This window comes from Chelonia mydas, chromosome 11, assembly GCF_015237465.2.
Source record: "Chelonia mydas isolate rCheMyd1 chromosome 11, rCheMyd1.pri.v2, whole genome shotgun sequence".
NCBI lineage: Eukaryota > Metazoa > Chordata > Testudines > Cheloniidae > Chelonia > Chelonia mydas.
Window position 1 is genome coordinate 18,028,728 of NC_051251.2, and position 21,870 is coordinate 18,050,597.

A 21,870-nucleotide genomic window follows, 5' to 3' on the forward strand; every position below is an offset into this window, starting at 1 on the left:
AGAAATCAGCTGGAGCTACAGGTCTGCACTTCGTCTCTGAATTTGGCCCATGGCGTTTAAGCTCTTCAGAAAAGGCATCATGGCACCCAATCTGTTTTTATTCTGCAAAGGGCTTTGCACACCTACAATATTTTGCTGGGTAAATAGTAATCGTTTGTCTTGCTGGCATTGAATGAATTTAGATTTTAAAGAGCTATGATTATCAAATCTTACTGTAAATCAAAAGCTTCTGAACAATTAGCCTTAATAAGGAGCTACACCTCTAAGAGAGATTTTACTGTTCTGAAGAAAAAAAAACCATTTCAGAAAGAAAATGACAGGTTTCCTTTGCTCTAATAAAGATGCTTGTGGTTCTACAGCATGTCATAGCAGGAAGTAAATTAGTAGGAAACAGAAAACTGCTAACAACTGACAAGCAAGGAAAGTGCTAAATCAATGTCTCGACTGATGGCTAGCACTGTCTCCCCCTCATTATTTATAAATTAAAAATAAAGTCATCCTGCTGAAGATGCAATTTTACCATACCTGCAATATCAACCTGCTACATTTTCTAAAATCCCACTAAAAGAGACAGAGACTGGGGAAATTATAGTTTGGTCCCCAATTCTTCTAATCAAAAGGTGAGCAGGCTCCAAATCAGAAGCAATACAACTAACACAAGGATATAATTTGGGGTAAGAGAGACCTCTGTGCCATTTCTGCCACACAAAGGATTCATTCAAGACCAGGCTTCACAACAATTTGTCAGAAAATGACTATTAGTCAAAACCAGAAGTTATTGTGGGAAAGGGTCAGTTTCAATGAATTTCCTATTTTGAAATTTTTTTTAAAAAAAAACAAAAGTTTCCATATTGTCAAGACATCCATTTTCAAACCAAAATGTTCCATTTTTGGTTTGAAACAACTTTTCATCTTAGAAAACTAAGTTAATTTATGCCAAAAAAAATTTTTAAAATGAAGTCAAAATTTAAATGAAATGTTTCTAAATTATTGAAACAAAATGTTTTGATCCAATCCCCTAAATTGGAGGATTTCTGATTCATTAAATTTTTCGAGATTTTGACTGATTCAGAACAGGATATTTTCCCCTAAATCTCAAATTCTCACAGGACAGGAAGACCGATTCTAATGCAACTCTGTTCAGGACTCTAACTGTAAGGATCCAAATTAAAGAGAGAGAAAATGTCACCTTTATATATATGTGCAGGAAGTTCTGAGTTCCTGTAGCTCTGTGACTGATCCCAGAGACCATATGGAATGAATTCCATTGGCTTTAAGGGCTTTGAATATCTCCTTCCGTTTTAAAGTCTGTTCTATATCTGGGTGAGGCAGTTCAGGGAATGTCTACACTGCAAAAAAGAAAACCCGTGACAGTGAATCGATTGCTTTGGGCTTGTGGGCCTTGCACTACAGAGCTAAAAAATAACAGAGTAGATGTTCCCTCTCAGGCTCTGAAACCCACCGAGGGGAGTGGTTAAAAATAACCCTGCACCAAGTCCACACTAATGCTTCCACCATTGCTAGCATTACTGAGCCTCCACAATGCTAGGCCATTGATAGAATATTTTTTATATAGACTTTGTGTCATGGCCAGCTCATGGGCAGTCAAATCCAGTAGTGGGAGTCAAAGTCTGCAGTCATGAGAGAGGAGTCAAGAGTCTGCTGGGTCAGGATGCTGGAGGATCAAAGGCAGGAGACAAACTGGAGATCAGAACCACAAGCTGATAACCAGATTCAGGCCACATCAAGATATCAGGGGGTCAGAGGCAGGAGACAAACTGGAGGTTGGGAACCACAAGTCTGATGCCAGCAGTCAAGCCTGGTTAGAATGCCAAGAAATCAAGCCGTGGGAGAGGGAGCAGGAGCAAATGTAAGGGGGCACAAGGCACACACTCCAGAGCAGAGTGGAACCCAGTTGTTCAGAGAATTTCCTGTTCCTGTTGCCAGTTTAAGTGGGCTCAGCAGGCCAATCAGCTGCTCCAGGACTCTGCCAATTAGACCTAGGGATGGAGCTTCACACTGGAGCTGGGCTATTGCCAGCAGTCTGCCAGGTGGAGGGCTGGAGCATGGCCGCTCCCATGAATCCTGCAGACCCAGGTTTGAGAGCAGTGGGCCATGACACATTGTAGACACGGTTGCACCTGATACACCTTGGTAAACCCAGAGTAACATCATTTACTTCAAACCATTTACCTCCAAGCAACGAGTTTCAGTGGAGTTCCTCTGGGTTTGCACCAGTGTGAATGAGATTAGGATCTGGCCTGTTGAATGGAAAATATTTTTTTAAAAGACAATACAACTCTAAGTCCTCATTTTGAAAGACACGTAGATGTGAACATTCTGGGACAAGAGCCTTTTATCTTATTCATGTAAAACTCCCAGTGATCTGCCATCCATCTTTCATCTCACGTGCTTCCCAATGGGCATTTCGGATGAGTAAAGCAAACAGGATTTGGCCTTTCATGAATGAAAATCTCCTCAACATTAAGACAGATGAGAATTCTATTTGCATACTAAGAATAAGCACTCAGTGGCTGGGGAGCCCATATGCTATAAAATAGACCATTGTCAAGGCGGTAGTTCATACTTTTGTAAGAAATGTAACATGCAAGGGACACGTTGCCTGTCAAGCATACAATATCACTGAAATAACTTAATTTGTTTACTCATTATAGACAGAACAGTATCCAAATCCTGCGTCCCTCTCGTCTTTCAATTGCTTCCTATGCGCCTAAGTGCCTTTGTATGTCACTTAAAATTAAGGGAAAACAGAGACCGTTTGCTTAAGTATACAACCGACTGCATTGTGAAAGTTGTAACCTACGGCAACCCAAATAATTATTTGGTATAGCAGCCTGAAATTCAGATTCTAAAGACTCGTGTAGTAGTAGAAAATGAAATACTTGTTGAATCAACTTTGACCAGAGCCACCATAATGGTATGGTCTGGGGTCAGAAGATGTGGGTTCCATTCCCAGCTCTGACTCTAATTTGTATGATTTGGGGAAAATAACTTACTGGTAACGTGTCTCAGTATCATCACCTGTAAAATGAGGCTAACACACACCCAATCAGAGAGATTAAGGCTTATTTCTTTTTTGTTTATAAAGAGCTCAGAGATCCTCAGTGGAAGGTGCCATAACATTAATACTACAATGTGAAATCTATAAGGAGCAGAGACCTCAACAGATGATGCCTATAAGAACTTGTCTGAATGACGAAGGCACATAATGCTCCCCTCCCACTGACCCAGTAGCTCCTTCAACGCCTCCCAGCGATGTGGTTCCTTTAAGATTTTACATAGGAGAGACAGGTGGCCAGAAGCTGCTGAAAGCCACACCAGGGGGCATGACTTAATAACCTCAGCGGTCCCCATGACTTCATAGTTCTGGATTCAGTGAACAATCCTAAGGGATGTTAGGAGGGAGGTGTCTGTAGCAGGTCTGGGAGGTCAGAGACAGGTGGGAAAGGAAGTAGTTAAGGGGAAAAAACACTCACAAAAGTGAGACATGGGTTAGTTACCAGGGATGAATTGGAGATGGATGGGGAGAGCTAAAACCAGCCTCTAAATGGATAGGGGAGGGTTGTGGGGAAAACACAGAATGGAAATTAGCTGGCGGGAGTGGGATGTGGGGTGGAGGGGCGAGGGAATCCGTAAGACTAAAGTCTCCAGGGACAAGTGAGGCTCAACAGAAAGCTCCCGTACCCATTTAGGCCCACTAGTCTGTCAGTGACATTCAAGGTCAGTTTTTCCTAATATCTAAACTACATCTCCCTTGCTGAAGAGTAAGCCCCCTACTTCTTGTCCTACCTTCAGTGGACATGGAGAACAATTGATCACCACCCTCTTTACGACATCCCTTAGCATATTGGAAGGTTGTTATCAGGTCCTCTCTGTCTTTTTTCAAAACTTAACATGCTCAGTTTTTTTAACCTTTCCTCAGAGGTCAAAAGGAGTACTTGTGGCACCTTAGAGACTAACCAATTTATTTGAGCATAAGCTTTCGTGGGCTACAGCTCACTTCATTGGATGCATACTGTGGAAAGTATAGAAGATCTTTTTATACACACAAAGCATGAAAAAATGGGTGTTTACCACTACAAAAACGTTTTCTCTCCCCCCACCCCACTCTCCTGCTGGTAATAGCTTATCTAAAGTGATCACTCTCCTTACAATGTGTATGATAATCAAGGTGGGCCATTTCCAGCACAAATCCAGGGTTTAACAAGAACGTCTGAGGAGGGGGGGAGGGGTAGGAAAAAACAAGGGGAAATAGGTTACCTTGCATAATGACTTAGCCACTCCCAGTCTCTATTCAAGCCTAAGTTAATTGTATCCAATTTGCAAATGAATTCCAATTCAACAGTCTCTCGCTGGAGTCTGGTTTTGAAGTTTTTTTGTTGTAATATTGCAACTTTCATGTCTGTAATCGCGTGACCAGAGAGACTGAAGTGTTCTCCGACTGGTTTATGAATGTTATAATTCTTGACATCTGATTTGTGTCCATTTATTCTTTTACGTAGAGACTGTCCAGTTTGACCAATGTACATGGCAGAGGGGCATTGCTGGCACATGATGGCATATATCACATTGGTGGATGTGCAGGTGAACGAGCCTCTGATAGTGTGGCTTATGTTATTAGGCCCTGTGATGGTGTCCCCTGAATAGATATGTGGGCACAGTTGGCAACGGGCTTTGTTGCAAGGATAGGTTCCTGGGTTAGTGGTTCTGTTGTGGTCAGGTTTTCTAAACCTTTTATCATTTTTGTTGCTCTCCTCTGGACTCTCTCCAAGTTGTCCACATCTTTTCTAAAGTGTAGCACCCAGAACTCAACACAGTATTCCAATACTCCTCACCAGTGCCAAGTCAATGGAACAATTGCCCACTGTTACTCACATATGATGCTCCTGTTAATTCACCCCAGAATTATATTACAACTGCATGACATGTTGCCTCATATTCAATTTGTGATCCACTATTAACTCCCAGATCTTTTCAGCCTACCCAATCATTTCCTTTTTTGTATTTGTGCATTTGATTATTCTGTTCTAAGTGTAGTACTTTGCACTTGTCTTTATTGAATTTCATCTTGTTTTCAGACCAATTCCCTAATTTGTCAAAGAATTCTGAATTCTAATTCTATTAACCAAAGTGCTTGTAACACTTCCCATCTTCGTGTCAACTACAAATTTTACATGCATATGCTCCAGTTCATTATCCAAGTCATTCATGAAAATATTGAACGGCACTGGACCCAGGACAGACCCCTGCTAGACCCCATGAGATATATCTCACTTTGACAGTGAACCATTGACATTTCACAGAGAACTACTACTTGAGTATGGCGTTTCAACCAGTTTTTCACCCACCTTATAGTAATTTCATCCAGACCACATTTCCCTCATTTGCCTATGAGAATGTCTGTGTCCCCCTATGAGGGACTGTGTCAACTACAGCTTCCCTCCTATCCACCAGGCCAGTAACCCTCTCAAAGAAGGCATTTAGGATGATTTGGCATGATTTGTTCTTAACAAATCCATGCTGGCTATTATCCTCTAGCTCCACACAAATTGATTGTTTAATCATTTATTCCACTATCTTTTCAAGTATTGAAGTTAAACAGACTGGTCTATAATTCCTTGGTCCTCTTTGTTCCCCTCTTTTAATGATAGGTTCTATGTTTTGCCTTTCTCCGGTCCTCTGGGATCTCACCTGTCTTCCAGGAGTTCTTGAAGATAATTGCTAGTGATTCCAAAATTGCTTCAACTAGTTCCTTGAGTACCCTAGGATGATTTTCATCAGGCCTTGTTGACTTGAATATGTCTAACATATCTAAATATTCTTTAACCTGTTCTTTCCCTATTTTGGCTTGTGTTCCTTCACTACAATTGTTAAAATTAATTGTGTTAAGTACCTGGTCCCCATTAACCTTTTTAGCAAGACTGAAGCAAAACAGGCATTAAACACTTTAGCCTTCTTGAAGTCATCTGTTCCATATTGTGTAAGATACTAAATAATACCAGTAAATGGTGTTAGACTTCAGGTACGCCATTAGCCATGTGCTTTCATCTCAATATTTTGCCATGCACAGTTGCCCTTTGTTCCTGAATCTTCAGCCAGTTCTCAATCCACATGATATTATTTGAATGATTTTGTATGAGGAATGAGATATTTTCCTACTCACCATCAGTTACCAGTGCTCTGCTTGTAAGGACCTTTCCCAACATAAATTTGATCACTGCCAAGATAGAGCAAAGGATTCCACTTAGAATGGAGACACTAAACAGAAAGTCATCCTGCAAGAGAAGAGGGTAGATATTAGTATGTCTTCCACACCTAGTTGTCCTGTATATTAAATGCCAAATTCTATTTTGAAATAGCTGACTTATCCAACAACAAAAAAGACTTTCTGAGTTATGATTTCCATTCCACCCTTTGCTCGCTCTGGTGTGCCTAGTCGCTTCATCACACATGGTTAGTGATGGGCCCAAGCACAAACTTTTGGCTCTTGAGCCAAACTACTCAGAGTTAGGGGATATTTTGATCTGGGTTTGACTGGAGGCTACTACTCATGCAATGGTTAGACAAAGAAGCAATCTGTTAACTGAGTTACAAAGTCATACTGGCTTCCTTACTTTGGTTGATTTTGATCTGAATATTATTATTTTAACATCATTTCTGGGTGTACAATTTCCTATTAGTTAAAAAGGAGGGGGGCAGGGTGTACTAAGACCAAACGCTGGTGCCAATGAGGTCGATAGCAGTTTTGCTATCCATTATTGTTTTCTGCAGCTGAAGTCCTAGTCTCACAATCTGCCATTGACTTTGCTTTGGCACTTAGTTTAAGCTATTACGACCTCAATACAAATACATGAGAAACTTCTATTCCACACACAAACAACTGAAATCCTTCCAGTGACGTATGACTCCTGTAGCCCATTGATAACTGCAACACAGTGTTAACAGAACTGTCTTGAATCATGTGAGTCATCTCATCTCTGCAGCTTCTAGTAGTTCAATGTCAATGGGCCCCTGGTATTATGATATAAAATATTCTGGCACAAACCCTTATTGACAGCAACAGGATTTGGCATCAACTTGACGCATCTCACCCATGTTATCAGCAGAGGTAACTACCATGATGCAAGACATAAGGAATGGAAAAAGGGGCTTTGGAAGGTACAATGGGCATTGGGAACAGAGCATAACATCTTTAAATAACTCACTAAGTGTAGTTGGGAATCATATAAATTTCTATTCTATTTAGGGCTCTGAGATCGATCCACCGGCGGTCAATTTAACGGGTCTAGTAAAGACCCACCAAATTGACTGCAGATCGCTCTCCAGTCTACCCCATACTCTACCCCTGACAAGAAGAGTAAGGTAAGTCGATGGGAGATTTTTCTCCCGTCGACCTCCCGCAGTGTAGACCCTGTGGTAACTCAACCTAAGGTACGTCGACTCCAGCTACATTATTCACTGGAATAGACTCATAGACGTTAGTGCTAGAAGGGACCATTGTGATCATCAAGTGTGACCTTCTGCATGTTGCAAGCCACATTACTTCACCCACCCCATTCAGTAATAGACCCCTAACCTCTGGCTGAGTTACTGATGTCCTCAAATCATGATTTAAAACTGAGAATTCACCATTTACTCTAGTTTAAACCAGAAAGTGACCTGTGCCCCATGCCGCAGAGGAAGGTGAAAAACTCCCAGACATGTCTCCTGCTCCACCCCTAAGCTGGCCTGGGTGGCAGTGGTGGCTCCAACTCCCAGGACCACTTGCTGCTTTGTTACTGTAAATAAGGTATGCGTTTAACATCTGTCAAAGTATACACTGGACAGAGACTGGAGTGGAAATAACTGTTTTGTGATTTGTGCTGCACCGGTCAAAAAAGTCACAAGTCACCATTGCCTCCCAATGATTGATGTCAGTGGAAATCCTTGTAGCGCTTATATCATAAAATGGGTGGGGGGAGACTATGTGAGGGTGGTCTGACTATATGACCAGCAGCATATGATCAGCTCTCAAGTAGCACAGCTCCACCAGTGGGAGTGAGAGTGTAGATTGGCCACTGGTATTGTACCCACTAGGCTGACATCTGTCTTTTCTCAAAGTAAGATTACACAGGATGTAAAAATGCCAGCAGGTGTCTGCATGAGAACTCTCACTGTTGCCAGTGGTGGGAAAAGTGTAATGAGGACAAGGCCTGCCAGGGTTTCAGCACTTCTCCCTGGTCAGTATGATACAGGGGTCTTTTCTGTCAGAACTACATACGCTAGAGTCTACAGCATGGTTTGACTGGCATCGCTCTCCAGCTACCATCCCTATCCATGGCAGTCAGGGACGCATGTTTAAATAGTTCTGATCCCCATGTGGGCACAGCCTAATTAGTTCTAAAGGTAAATTTAATCAGAAATGTAATCAAATTAAAAGGGGGCTACCAGTGTGCTTATGGTATGCCTTGGATTTCTTTAGAGATGAAGGAAATTTTCCTTATATATTCCGGGAGGAAAAAAAAACCCTTCAGCTGCTGATCCTAAATATAGATTGATATTTTCACCTCTATATATGTGCATTAATTATCATTCATTCTTTGATGAATTTCATCAAATGTCCTGATGCTCAAGAAGAGAATAAACCAGATCTTATTTCTCCATTAAGGAATCTACATTCTTCAGAGCATGAAATGTGCCCTAGCTTTGTGAAACTTCATCTACAAATGCAAAGAAACAATTCACTAAGCACTCAGTGGAGCAAATGCCTGTCTCTCCTATATCACGCTCACCAAGGTAAGACCTAGGGCTGAGATAACACAAGCTTGCGTAACTGGAATTTTTTGAGGTGGGATTTAAGTTTAGTTGTTTGCTCAAGCCTAGGGCATCAAGGAGTTTTACGAAGCTAAATCAGGTGGGCATGGCTTTGGGATACAAGATAGAACTTTAACGGGTTAAGGAATGGAAGGTCTTTATTTTTCAGGGCTGGGGCTGAGGTATCCAAAGTCCAATAGTCCCACATAGTCATTTTTAAAATCTTCTCATAATTTTAAGAGCTCTTCCTCTGTGTAGCTCTAAAGCGTCTCTTTCTCTCACCACAGAAGTTGGTCCAATAAAAGATTACTTCACCCATCTTGTCTCTCTTATATCCTGGGACATGGCTGACAACAATGGACGATATAATTTTAAGGACAGTTACAACCTTTTCCCCCATAGGTGCATGTTCCACAAGTGATAGATTTACTTGAACTGTCAGGAAAATATTTCAGTTACATTGTGGATTTCATGATCACCAGCTGTGGTCCTTTCAAAGACGATATACTTCCCATTAAAGCTTTATTGTGGAAATTTGCTTCTGTAGGTTTCTGAGGTTTTAGTACGTGATACATTGTTTGCATGTCCTTGCTGCTTTTTCCAGCATTTGGGAGAACAGTGAACTTCAACAGTGCAGATCAACCACTTAGTACTTTATTTACAATTCAAATATATAATGTGTAATAATTTGCCACTGTATAGTCAATGACGTGCTATGGCATAGGGTGCTATATTTATACTGTTTCTGCCTTATTCTGCCAATTAGTGGGGAATATGATAAGAAGACATTTTTCTCACTTCAACCAGAATTCCTTCAATCTGGTAGCCAGATTTATTCAGTTTAGGAGTTTGTAGAAGTTATATCTGTCTATTGAGAAACCTGCATTACATTTATATGTTATCCATGGATTCCAATAAACTGGAATATTACCGTGGTTTGGTAATTTGACTCCAAAGGATTGTGGGATGTGACTGCAAAGAATGGTGGGATTAGGTTCACAATAAACAAGCGTGGCTCCTTTTAAGGATCTCAGGTGGCGAGAATCTGAGAATACTTGGTCCAGGAGATATTCAAGTCTAACTATTCATTCAGAATCTTGAAAAATGTGTGTCTGATTCCTTCTATTATAGTGTTTGTTTTGTTCCTTCTGTGTCAGACCTGTTTTGAGAGAGGCTATGATTTGATGCTATATGTGTTTTGCAACATAAGGATGTGTAGCATAGGTTTGTGTCCTGAATTTAATTTACTTTTTCTATGTTTTGTCATATCCCTGGTGCCTAAAATGTATTTTGCCATTTGTTATGACTGCCCTGTTGTGAGTTACTAATGTGACTGGAATTTGTCTAGCCAATTTATTGGAATCCATGGATAACACATAAGTGTAATGCAGGTTTCTCAGTGGACAGATATAACTTCTACAAACTCCTAAACTGAATACATGAATGTATTATTTCTAGGGGTTTCAGAAAAAATATTTCTACGTACTTTATTTTTGTTATTGAACTATAGTGACAATAGTTCACTATAGTTCAATAACAAACTTAGTTAACTAAGTACGGTTATAATTATTCACATAATGCAACAGGGGATCTGATGACTGAAAAGAATTGGGATGTGGATTGGGTGACCAGATATGTTCTTCCAGCTCTTATTTTTATGGCAGATGTACAAAGTGAAAAATAAAAAACAGAGTTCCTGTTCCAAAGAGCTTAGTTTAAACCCATAAGACACTAGGGACCAGATTTTCAAAAGAGCACAGTTTGCATATCAGTACCTAAATGAAATATGATAGTAGATGAAAGTTTTAAACAATATCCAGAGACTGGCATTAGGTACTGTGGCAACTGAGTACTTTATAGATTAGATAGGTAGACTACAGAGAGAGGGGGCAATTTTAAAAAGTAAAAGGGTTTCCAATTCTAAATCCACTTTCCTTAATCCCTTAAAATGCTCCCTGATTTTCCAGGTGCACAATACCTAGAAATAGGAAGAATGAGGCATCTCTTGGCTCAGAGCTAGCAGGAGCGTTTGGCAGGTGGAAGAGGAGTCCACTCAGGGCACCTATCTTGTAGATAAGACTGAGGAAGAGTTTGGCAGCTAGGATGGGAGATGAGAGTGCCAGTTTTGGGTCAGTAGGTGAGAAGGTAGCATGAGGGGAGTCAGCTCAAGTTGCTTGCTGGGAGATAGGTTGCAGTAACATTCAGAAGCTAAGATAAGGTGGGTTAAGATAGTTGACAGAGGATGGCAGGATGGTTATGCAGCTGCTTTATGGGTCAGGGAGATTGTGGTAAGGTTTGGCAGTTGGGAGAAGTCCAGTATTTGGGGGGGGGGGTTAAAATGTTTGGAGTTATTGCACAAGGAGGGATTCTTGCAGGTCAGTTGCTTTGGGGGTAGGGATATGAAACTGATGCATACTCTAATATGTAGCATCACAGGGACCTAAGAGTTAAATGTGTCACTCTGTGGCTGTGAAATAATTCTCTTGCTAAACTAACCTGTCCTTCTCAGAAATGACTAGAAGAGAGACAATAATGGAGATCTAAATTAATAAAATAAGTCTGACCATCTGGCACCATGTCCCTTGGGACCTTCTCTCATCCCCACCTTCTTTGTACCTCTTGCCTTAGCATCTGAAAATCACAAAGGGGGGTGCGTATCTATGCAGTCTCACTGTTCATTTTCTCTGTGTTATGTTAATTAAAGCAATAGCAGTGAATAGTAACAGATTAAATTTTAGATGCTGAACGTTCTCCATACAATGGAATCTTGTCATCCTGGTAAATAGAAGCTCTTTCCTTTTCCTCTCCCCTTGCTCCTATGTTGCTCTCCATTTTGTGTGTCTGTACCTACATCTCTTATATTTATTTAGAGAGAAAGTGAGTGAGCGCATATCATTTCATATTTAAAATATCAGTGCACACTTAGTCTGGTTCAGTGCTGGACGGCCATTCTCCAAACCACACAGGTGCAAGCCGCACTGAGCACATTATAACAATGAGAATCCTCCTGTACAAAACAACCTTGTGCTGATGTATAATTGGAGTGACCCAGTAGCTGACTTATAGGACATGGTTAGAACACTGATTCAAGGCTGGTTCATAAGGGAGGCTATCTGAGTGCCTTTCTTAGGGTACAGCCACACTGTAGCTGGGACCAAGCTTCCCAACACAGACACTTGCTACCTCTATTCAAGCGAGTGCACTAAAAATGTGGCTGTGCGGCCAGGAGTAATATGGACAGCAGCTCAGGCTAGCCACCAGAGTACATTCCCTAGGAGGCCAACCCAAACTATCATGCTACGCCCCCCTCCGTGGACACTACTATTTTTAGTGTGCTACTTGAGCATACATCTATCTGTCCACCCATGCGTGGGACGCATGATCCCAGCTGCAGTGTAGATGGACTGTAATTTCGGCATTTTAGAATTAATATTTAACTTCTTTTAAAACATTGTGCTCTTTAAGTTGTCAGAAATTATTTCTAGGAAAGGGGAGCACTCAAGTCTTGCCCCTTGATAAAGCCATCCAGCAGCCCCCTATACTTTAACCAAGTGCACTTTGACCACCGGAATAGGTGAGAACAGGATAATGACAGTTGTGTGTCCACGCTGCATTTAGTTAAACTCAAACCACCTTAACAGTGACCATCTGTTAATTAGCTTAGTCCCTGCAATTTAAGCAAGTTTGCCTGTTGGGGGATTAGCAGTATCTTTACTCATATGAGAAGGGAAGAGTCTGAAGGAGGGAATGGATATAGCCTCAAGATTTCATTTCATTGTTGTTTGTCACTACAGGGATTCCTTCCAAATGTTTTCAATGGGTCAGACCAATATGTCACCTCCGATGTTTCACTTCTGAGTAGCCTTTGGATTAGTAGTTGGAAGAAACTCCAATACAACCCCCCCAGCCCTGTTACTAAATTTAAGCTATTATTTATTTGTAATATTTATCTTTTCTGCTTCTCTCTAATTCCAGGTGTGACGAAGTGGGAATGTTCTTAATGTTTTCTCTGAATACTGTGTGGGTGTCTCAATTTCCCTAGGCATTTCTTAATTATCTAGGTGGTGGAATAAGGGGATGTGATTGTGGCAGAGCCCTAGAGGGCCAGTGTGATGCTGTCTGCACAGAGAATGGTCGACACCCTGTCTCCTGGCAACTGATGGCCTGGGCCCCACCTCTGTAAAGGTGCCAACTGAAGGTGTTGGAGAACAAAGAGATCAGGTGGCCTCCTGGCCCGGGAAAGAGACAAAGGCCAGAGGAGGGGCAGGAGAGTTTCAATTTGGAGCTGGCTGGGGAAATGGAGGGAGGCCCAGATGGGGCTCTGGGCTCCCTGCCCCCCAAGATGGACCTGACTGAGGCGTCCTGTTTCCGGTACCTACAAGCTCTGTTTTAGACCGTGTTCCTGTCGTCTAATAAACTTTCTGTTTTACTGGCTGTCTCAAAGTCACGTCTGACTGCGGAATTGGGGTGCAGGGCCCTCTGGCTTCCCCAGCAGCCCCGCCTGTGCGGACTCGCTGTGGGAAGTGCATGGTGTGGAAGGGGATGCTGAATGCTCCAAGGTCAGACTCAGGAAGATCGAATCTGTGTACGCTTCTTGCCCTGGAGACAGTATGCTCACAGAGAGGAGGCTTCCCCAGAGTCCTGACTGGCTGCTCGGTGACTCCGTGACACCAGGCTACAGAATTTCTACCGGTTGCTAGTCGCTCACGTCTGCACAATTGGAGTAAAACAGTGGCTGCCTTGCAGGGCAGAGGTTTCTCTCCCCACTTTACTTTCAGTCCCTCCCACTCATTCCTGTCTTTGGGGTGTGGTGAGGGACTTCCAAGATCCTCATTTCACTCTCTGCTTATTAGTGTTGGGCAAACACACCATTATTTGTATTTGGCTAATATTTATATTGGGGGGAAGGTGTTCCTCTTGTTTGGATGATGTACAGACTGTCTCCCTCTCACCTCCCCAAATAACATTACTGTCTGTATGGTGGAAGAACAGCTTCTTCCCTCTAGCCCCTCCAGCAGTTGGGTGTCTCATCATATAGAAGGGGTTCAGGAGTAGGACAATCTTCCCCAGCCCCCTGGGATGGGTCAGATACACTGGGGCTTGGATCACCTTTTGCCAGTTCCTCCTGCAGTTGGAGTGCCAAGACCAGAATTGTCTTTACTGTCCCTCCCCGCACATGTGTCTATATATACACACACACACACACACCAATGGGGCTATTGCTTCTTTCTCCTTCCCCATGAGGTATGGGTCTCACCTCCTTTCTCCTCCTCATGAGGAGGGAAAAAAGAAAAGATAAGATCGAGAGGCATCCTGGTGGCAGTAGACCAGGCACTAGGAGCACATCAGCTCTGCCAGCTAGGGGAATACAGATGCTGCTCTTGATCTTATTCTTCTGTTTTCTTTTTCCCTCATGAGGAGAGGAAAGGGTGTGAGACCCATCCCGGAACGGGCACTGGGAATACTGCTGGCTGAACTGAACTGAGCCGAATTTGTGGAATTTATTCATTCAAAATTCAGTTTGCCCATCGCCACTGCTTTACACACACACCCCTACTCCACCTGGTTGACCTTCCCTCACCTGAGGGGGGTTGGACATGGCTCCTTCAGGGGCCTGCCAATACAAGACAGCAGGACTGTTACAGATAGAGCAATTTCCTTATATGTTTATATTATTTTCGGCCTGAATGGTACATAAGCTCTCCAGCGGGGAGATGTGATAGATGTGAAACCTGGGAGTTCAAAAGACTGTATTGAAAATGTGCCAAACAAGTATGGACTTCTGGGACAATAAGTGTTAAGTGAATTTCCTGGGGAATTCCTAGGCAGAGATTATTAATGCAGATTTCCCCACCTCTCGTTATGCAAAAACCCAGCCTCTTGAAGCCTAAGGCAAGGGTGATTATCTGTTACAGAAAGCCAAAATCAAAGGACTGACCTGTATAAAGAAACAGCTGATCTACCCACTCTTCTTTCTGGTCTGAGATGGATATGAACTTGTAACCCCGGGGAAACCTGTAAACTTCCAGATGCTTGGTCAGAGTTGGAGTGATCTCTGGTAGCTTTTTAGCATGCATGTAGCTTCTTTTATTGTTTTAATGCTTTCCCCTTAAGAATAAATGTGCTTATTTAGAAGGAGTTATGTGGTAATTTATAACTATGGACAATACACCAGTCATAGCCCTTGGCAAGAAAGCAAATTGCAGGCACTGGCCTTTTTAGGCTGTCTGGTGATATCACAGTATAGATCAGGGAGCGGTGCAGCCTTAAAATCCCCAGTCAAGACAGAGTGAGAGACCAGTTGCTGCCCAGGAAAAGTGATGGCTGGGACCCAGAAGCCTAAAGTACATGCCCTTTGTGGACTATGGTGGGGGAATACAGGTGCAGTTGCACTGAAACTGTGACAAGGGTCACCAAACTGTTCCCCGCCCCATCCTTTCCCTTTGTCCCCATCTCCCTCCAGTTTTCTTTGCTAGCCCTAATCCCCTATTATCTGTAGATCTGACACCACTGCACAACTAATAACCACTCCATATAGAGTACCAAGAAATAAAAACACTACTGCTTCCATTTCAAAGACCTGTGGGTTTTTATGTATAAATAGTCATCAGTTTTCAATGTAAACATAAAACAAACCCCAAATCCCAATCAAATTTTCTCCCAAATAATAAATGGTTTCCACAAGCTTTCACTAATCAGTCTGGAGGGAGCTGCTGAGAATCCAGAGGGTCTGTCTCACAAGCTAACTTCAAAAGGAGAAGGAATTTTAATCACTTTCGTTGTCAGAAAACAATCTGACAGTCCAGTGTCTGATTCAAGGAGGAGATGTGCATTCTCTTCACACAGAGATAGAATAATCTATTATTAGTACAAATATTATCTTGAGGTTGTCTAGACTTGCATATGTACTGTTGAAGTGCTGAGATGGGGCAATTCCATAGAATCAGAATATTCATAAAAAATAATACAAACATAATGTTCTGAATGCTGCTTTCAAGAGATTCTGTGGCCCAAGCCATAAATTTAGGAGCTACAAAGTCCAAGAAAAACATTTTGAGAGTGAATTTAGGACTCATGAAAAGGGCCTGCTTAAAATACCTAGAGAACAAAATCTTCAGTTCATGAGACATGGCACTCCAAGCTTCCCCACTTTGCCAGGGTAACTCACCCATGGTCTATACCTTTTGACTTCAAATGGATATAAAATGCCATTTGAATTAATGTTTGTCTTTATATAAAGGGTCAACTAGTTGTCCAGCTGAAAGTGGATTGAGACCACCAATTCATTTCACACAAGCCACTAAACAGATGCTAACTTTTGTTTGCTATCAGCATGGTCAGATTAGATCTGAAGTGTAAGTCTCCATATGCTATTATCAATCACTTGAGCCATCCAGTAATCAACATCTAGGAGAAATCTAAACCAGTCATGATTATTTATCAATAATGTTCTCAGTGCTTGACAGACATGCAAGAAGTCATGGTCCTTGTCCCTAAGAGCTTAAAATCTACATAAAATACTTTCAGAAAGTTACTTGTGTCACAAAAAGGGGAAATTCAACCTAATAGGCCAGACTTCTCTGTCAATCAAGAAATTCCTTCCCTAGCTTCTATCCCAAACCTGGGGGAGAGAAAAAAAATCTGTGGTACTCTCTCAATGTACGTAGAGCTGTATAAATCTATCTCAATAGGCCTTTTCCTTCCTGGAAATCGGAATCCTTCTTCAACTTGTCTGATGGTCTTTAACCAGCTGGCTATCCCTGCCCATTGATCAAGCTACAATATTGCTGGCCTAGCACTTGTGATCTGTTGTTGAAGGATGCTGAGTCAAAGTAGTATCCCAATTTGTTGGAGTTTACTCTGGAGATGGAGCAATCCACCCATTAAAGCCTCTACCTCACTCCTATCTCTGTTTCCAGCCCTGTTTGAAAAGTTTAACTGCTTAAACGATAAGCCTGATCCTTATCCGTTTCTGTTAATGATTAAACTCTGCCCAGGGGCTCTGCTGCCACCCCATGCAGAGTCCCAGGGATGGGGCTAGAAGCTGGGACCTCCAGGTGCGGGGCCAGCAGTCAGGACCCCACCTAAAACATGGGGGTGCTGCAGCACCCACCGCACCTCTAATTTCCCAGTTAAACATTTAACCGTGTAACCGATAGAATTTTAATCAGTTACATGGTTATTGTTTTTACATGTTATTTACATCCCTAGCTTGAATCAGTTTCTGCACTGGTGACAAACAAGTAATAGGAAAAGGAATTTCTTGCCTCCACATTTTTTTGGTTGCATCTATGCCAATAACCACCCATCTTGCTATTGCTTAAATATGTCAACATCTCAATGTTCAGCACATGTTTAGGTTAATCTGTTATCAGGCTGTAGACACAGTTCATCTTATGGATTTTCTCAAGGAGAAAGTTAACTTGAGAGGGAAGTACTAAATGTTACAGGAGGCCAAAAATCCTCCATGATTATCATTTTCCTGAATGAAAATAGGGCACCAAATCAAGAGGCCACTCTGACGGAAACCAACTCACGGACTGCCTACAAAGAAGGATTTGTCATACGTCAGCTAGATGACTGGATAATTGGATCCTACTTCTTCCCAAGACTGCTTTGGAGTCTCAAAAAACACCCCCAAGATCACCCCATTCCCCCCCCCCCAAAAAAAACAACCAAAAAACCCACAGGTAGTTGATGACTTAAAAATTAACAGGGAACTGATGTGACTCTGTTCCAATGTGAGGATTTTAGTAATGATGTGTGATCCTAGTTATTATATACAAGTGGTCTGGACTTCGTCAGCCAAATAAAATGTATTTGTCAGATGCAAGAGCAGGAGAGGACACATTATTACCCCTTTTCAGAAAGCTACTTTGAGATCTATGGATGAAAAACAATATATAAAGGACAGGCAAACCAGTCCTGAAAAACATAAACCCAACCCTTCTGCTCAGATTGGTTACTATAAAAACCTTCTTCCCACTCCAAACTTAAACCACACACACACTTTCACCTCACCCCTCCAATACCTCTTGAATCTCTTCCACCCATCTCACCCTCCAACAGACTCCACCGTCTTTGCTCTCTCTCCGCTTCTCCATATTTCTGGAAGTGCTGAAATGCCACAAGAAACGCATTTATGTTTATCAGGATGGCAACTTAACTCACTCATTCTCTCTCTATTTAGACACTCTTATGACCAGCACCACAGTAGCTACATGCCTCCCAAACATTAACAACGTTGTCACAACACTCCCAAAGAACTGGGGAAGTATTATCATTGTACCACCTGGGCAACCTTTTGAGGTTCACCAGTCATTATTTTGAGAACTAGTCCCTGGGGACAGGTGTTAGGATTTTAGTTTTGTAACAATATTTGTTAGTTACTGTGATACAAAATATACTTTGAGCCTTTTATCATTTTCAAATGACAATAACAATCCACACTTTTATCTAGTGCAGTGCATTTTCCAAGCACGTTACAAATATTATCTAAGTCACCTTCGTACCAACCGTATGAGGAAGAGTAACTGTACTCTGGATTTTACAAATGGATAAACTTAGAAAGAGAGAATCAAATTCAGCCCTAGCATAAGGAGCTACAACTCTCATTAGCTCAGAAAACATTGCTTCAACTTCTGCAACAGCTGAATTCAACCCAGAGAGATTAAGTGAATTTCCCAAGGCCACACAGCAAATAAGTAGAAGAGTCAGAATTAGAACTCAGGAATTGCAGGTCTTTGGTCTATTACATTATACTACCTCCTGTTCCTCTTTCATTTTTTGTTCAGCGGTATAAAGCATAGTTAGGAGTTAACTACTCCTACAAATGAATATTCAATGAATATTCAAATACTAAAATACAGGGGAGGAAAACAATTCTGATATGACTTACATGCCTTTTGTGTACAAACTGGATTATTTCTCCAATGTGCTATAGCAAATGACAGAAATATGGACTGATAATTGCTTACTCCTGCAAGAAGTTGTCCTTTGCCATACTGATAAGGACATACACTAAACTTCATTGACACTACATGTGTTACACTATTATCTGGGAAAATGCAAACACTGACAAGTAGTAAATGTAAATTGATTCACAACCCCAGGTGAAATTAAAACAGGCTCTTCGCTAGTCCTTTTAGCCTTCTTAACAGACAAGAGTGTGTGGTATCAGGTCAAGTGATAACCCACTATTTTCCTTATTATTGCATTTTATTTAATTATATTATCCAATAGTATCTAATTATTAAAACAGGGTGACCCTCTCCCCCCAAAAAGATACGTAATTTGCATCAGAGAAGCTCCAAGGTTAAGTGCTAACACATTCAGAGACAGTGTTTCACAGCTCAGATCGAGCTGAGTTCTGATGTTTCTCATCTCATATTTTCAGTTCTAGTAGTTCAAGATCAAGAAATTGCTGCAAACTGAATAGGACTCCAGACACCATGACATCAAAAGAATGGAGTGTCAATATTTTTCCAAACACATAAATGAACACAGCTACTGAGTTTCCTTCTATTCTTTGGAGAGAAACATGGGCCACTGTGTAGGATCCTTCCTAAAGCTTTGAGATGTAATCCTCCAATCATTAATGACACACAGATGATCACACTTCTATAGTCGGACACAAAAGCTAAAAACTAAAGAACTAATACCAATAAAAGTTAAATGGGGAGTGAAAATCTTTAGGTCTAAACATACGTATTAATTAAGATGCTGTTGAGAGAGCATTATATTTATATAGATATATAACATGTCAAGGTGATATTCATGTGATAAATTACATAACTCCTCACGTGATATATGTGGAGGTGTTAGCACTGGATAAACTACAAAGCCATATGATAAATTACAGAACTATAATATGTTAGCACCTCCAGCAATGGTCAGATTTCAGTGTCCTAGGATGGATGTCACATGGACCACATTAGCACAGAACAAAATGTAGCGTTTCATATTGCGGTAACTCCAAAAATCAAAATACAGCAGGTCAGGACTAAAACGATGCACCAGTGAGCAGATTAAAAATAAGCAATACCTTTTAATAAGCAGCATAAACATATGTACTCTTGTACATATATATAGGCTTGGAAGGATTACATTTTTATCGGTAAATGTCAATTTCACTGTACTCACAACCCGACTGAAAAAACGTAATCAATTTACTAATAGGCAATGTAATAAAAATGCTGCTTGAGAACTTCAGAGTTTGATTTAAGTATATTTGCTTTGTGTATTTTGACATATGTTGACAATTTGTATTTTATCGGTGATAAAACTTTAACTTTTTAAATCTGTGTCTACTGGCATTTAAATAATCGTCTGACTCCCCCATGTAACTGTGAAAATTTAAACTGATAATCAAAAAAAGCTTAAAAATAAACATCTGTCAAAATTATAAAAAATCAAATTCTGCCAAGCCTCTGCGTGTGTGTATGCATGTGTGTGCGCGCACACGCGCGCACACACACACACACACACACACCAATCTCTAAATCTGCAAAAGTAACTCATGCCTTTTAGTTTGCGCTTACAGCTCTAAGAAGTGTTTTGAAGAGTGGATGAACAATATGTAGTAGGATCTGCTCTGGACAGGTCTCGTCAACTTACTGTGTCCTACAAGCAGGGGGAGAGACCCGAAGCACACTTTCTGCTGCACAGCAAATTTAATTCCCCTAATAGTAACAAAAAGAGCAAATCTCCATTTTGAGGCCATCTGTCACTCACAATTCTACAGTAGTGCTCTATTCATTGTGCCTAGGCCCACCACACACAAAACTTCCATTGACTGTGATGGGAGCTTCAGCTGCAGGTTTCTGTCCATTATTTATACCTCAATAACTGGAAAAAACATTCATTATGCTACTCACTACATATACTCTATAGCACAGTCCTTTCAAATAGCCCTGGAGTACAAGTGCTTATGTTTTCAGCACTTGAGACAAATTCATTTCTGAATCACTTTTAAACAAACTTCTGTTCCCCAGAATAGTAACAACTTATACATTATTAATTTACTACCCCCCTTTCCCAAAGGGCTATGTCATTGTTCAGTGCAGACTTTTTCGTATTATATACAGAACAACATACATTGCCAAGTATCTGAGACACACACACACAAAACCACACTCATTTACCACTTCAAATTCTGCCCTTCAGGCATTTCCTAAGTAATCAGCGCACAGTCCCAGGCGCATTAGGTAAGGGAACAAAAAAACAGAAATATAGCATATACCAAGGCTTTGAAATGTTAAAAGTATTGCAAAAAGCCATGACCTCCATGGAAAGCATTCCACTGCAAGCCACTTCATGGGGTTTGTTGTTGTTTATTTATCAGCTTTTGAAATCTCTAAATTTGCTTAGGAGCCTCAAAATACAAGTATAAAAATGGGGCAGATCATCCTCCACTGTAAATCAATCTAAATTGAGGATGTGGCACTCAGCACCTTACAAGATGGGATCCTGAAACAGTATATTTGCATTAGGTTATAAATCTGTCATTCTCCGAGGACTCATTTAATCTTGGTTGGAATTAGCAAAGAGATAACTGAACTCTACGGCAGAAATCCATCATGTAACATGGCTAAAAAAATCAAGATTACATTTCCATCTAATCCAAAGCAAAATGCCACGCACAAAACATTTCTGCATGCAGCTATGTCAAGCAACTGAGGGATGATTCCTTAGTCATTGATACTTTGAAATCCATTTGTTTTTCTTTTTACTTAAAGCGCACTATTAATTTTTCCCTTTCTGAAATCTATTTCAAGAACAGGTCAATCCTTCGATGAAGGATCTTGCACATTCGTTCTGAGGAAATGCCTTTTATCTTACTGGCACATTAAAAACTGATGAATGAAATGACCCATATTATACATGGCAGGAAATGCAATAAGGTTAGCATGATTATTTCAGAACAATTCAGAGGGGGCTGACTACCCTTTGAGGCATTTAACCAAGACAGCTTATAATTAACAAATTGATACATAATTATTTGATACATTTCTCATTCAAGACTTGTTCATATCTTCAATTATTTGTTCTAAAAAT

The 21,870-nt window shown here is 41.0% G+C and overlaps 1 protein-coding gene across 1 annotated transcript in view; it reads right to left on the bottom strand.

The window, feature by feature from the left end:
• Positions 1 to 21,870, bottom strand: part of TMEM163 (transmembrane protein 163) — a 155,116-nt gene that overhangs the window by 16,770 nt on the left and 116,476 nt on the right. Inside the window, exon 6 of the mRNA XM_007060877.3 lies at positions 6,185 to 6,296. Within this exon, the coding sequence (XP_007060939.2) occupies positions 6,185 to 6,296 (112 nt within the window). The remainder of the gene's footprint in view (positions 1 to 6,184; positions 6,297 to 21,870) is intronic.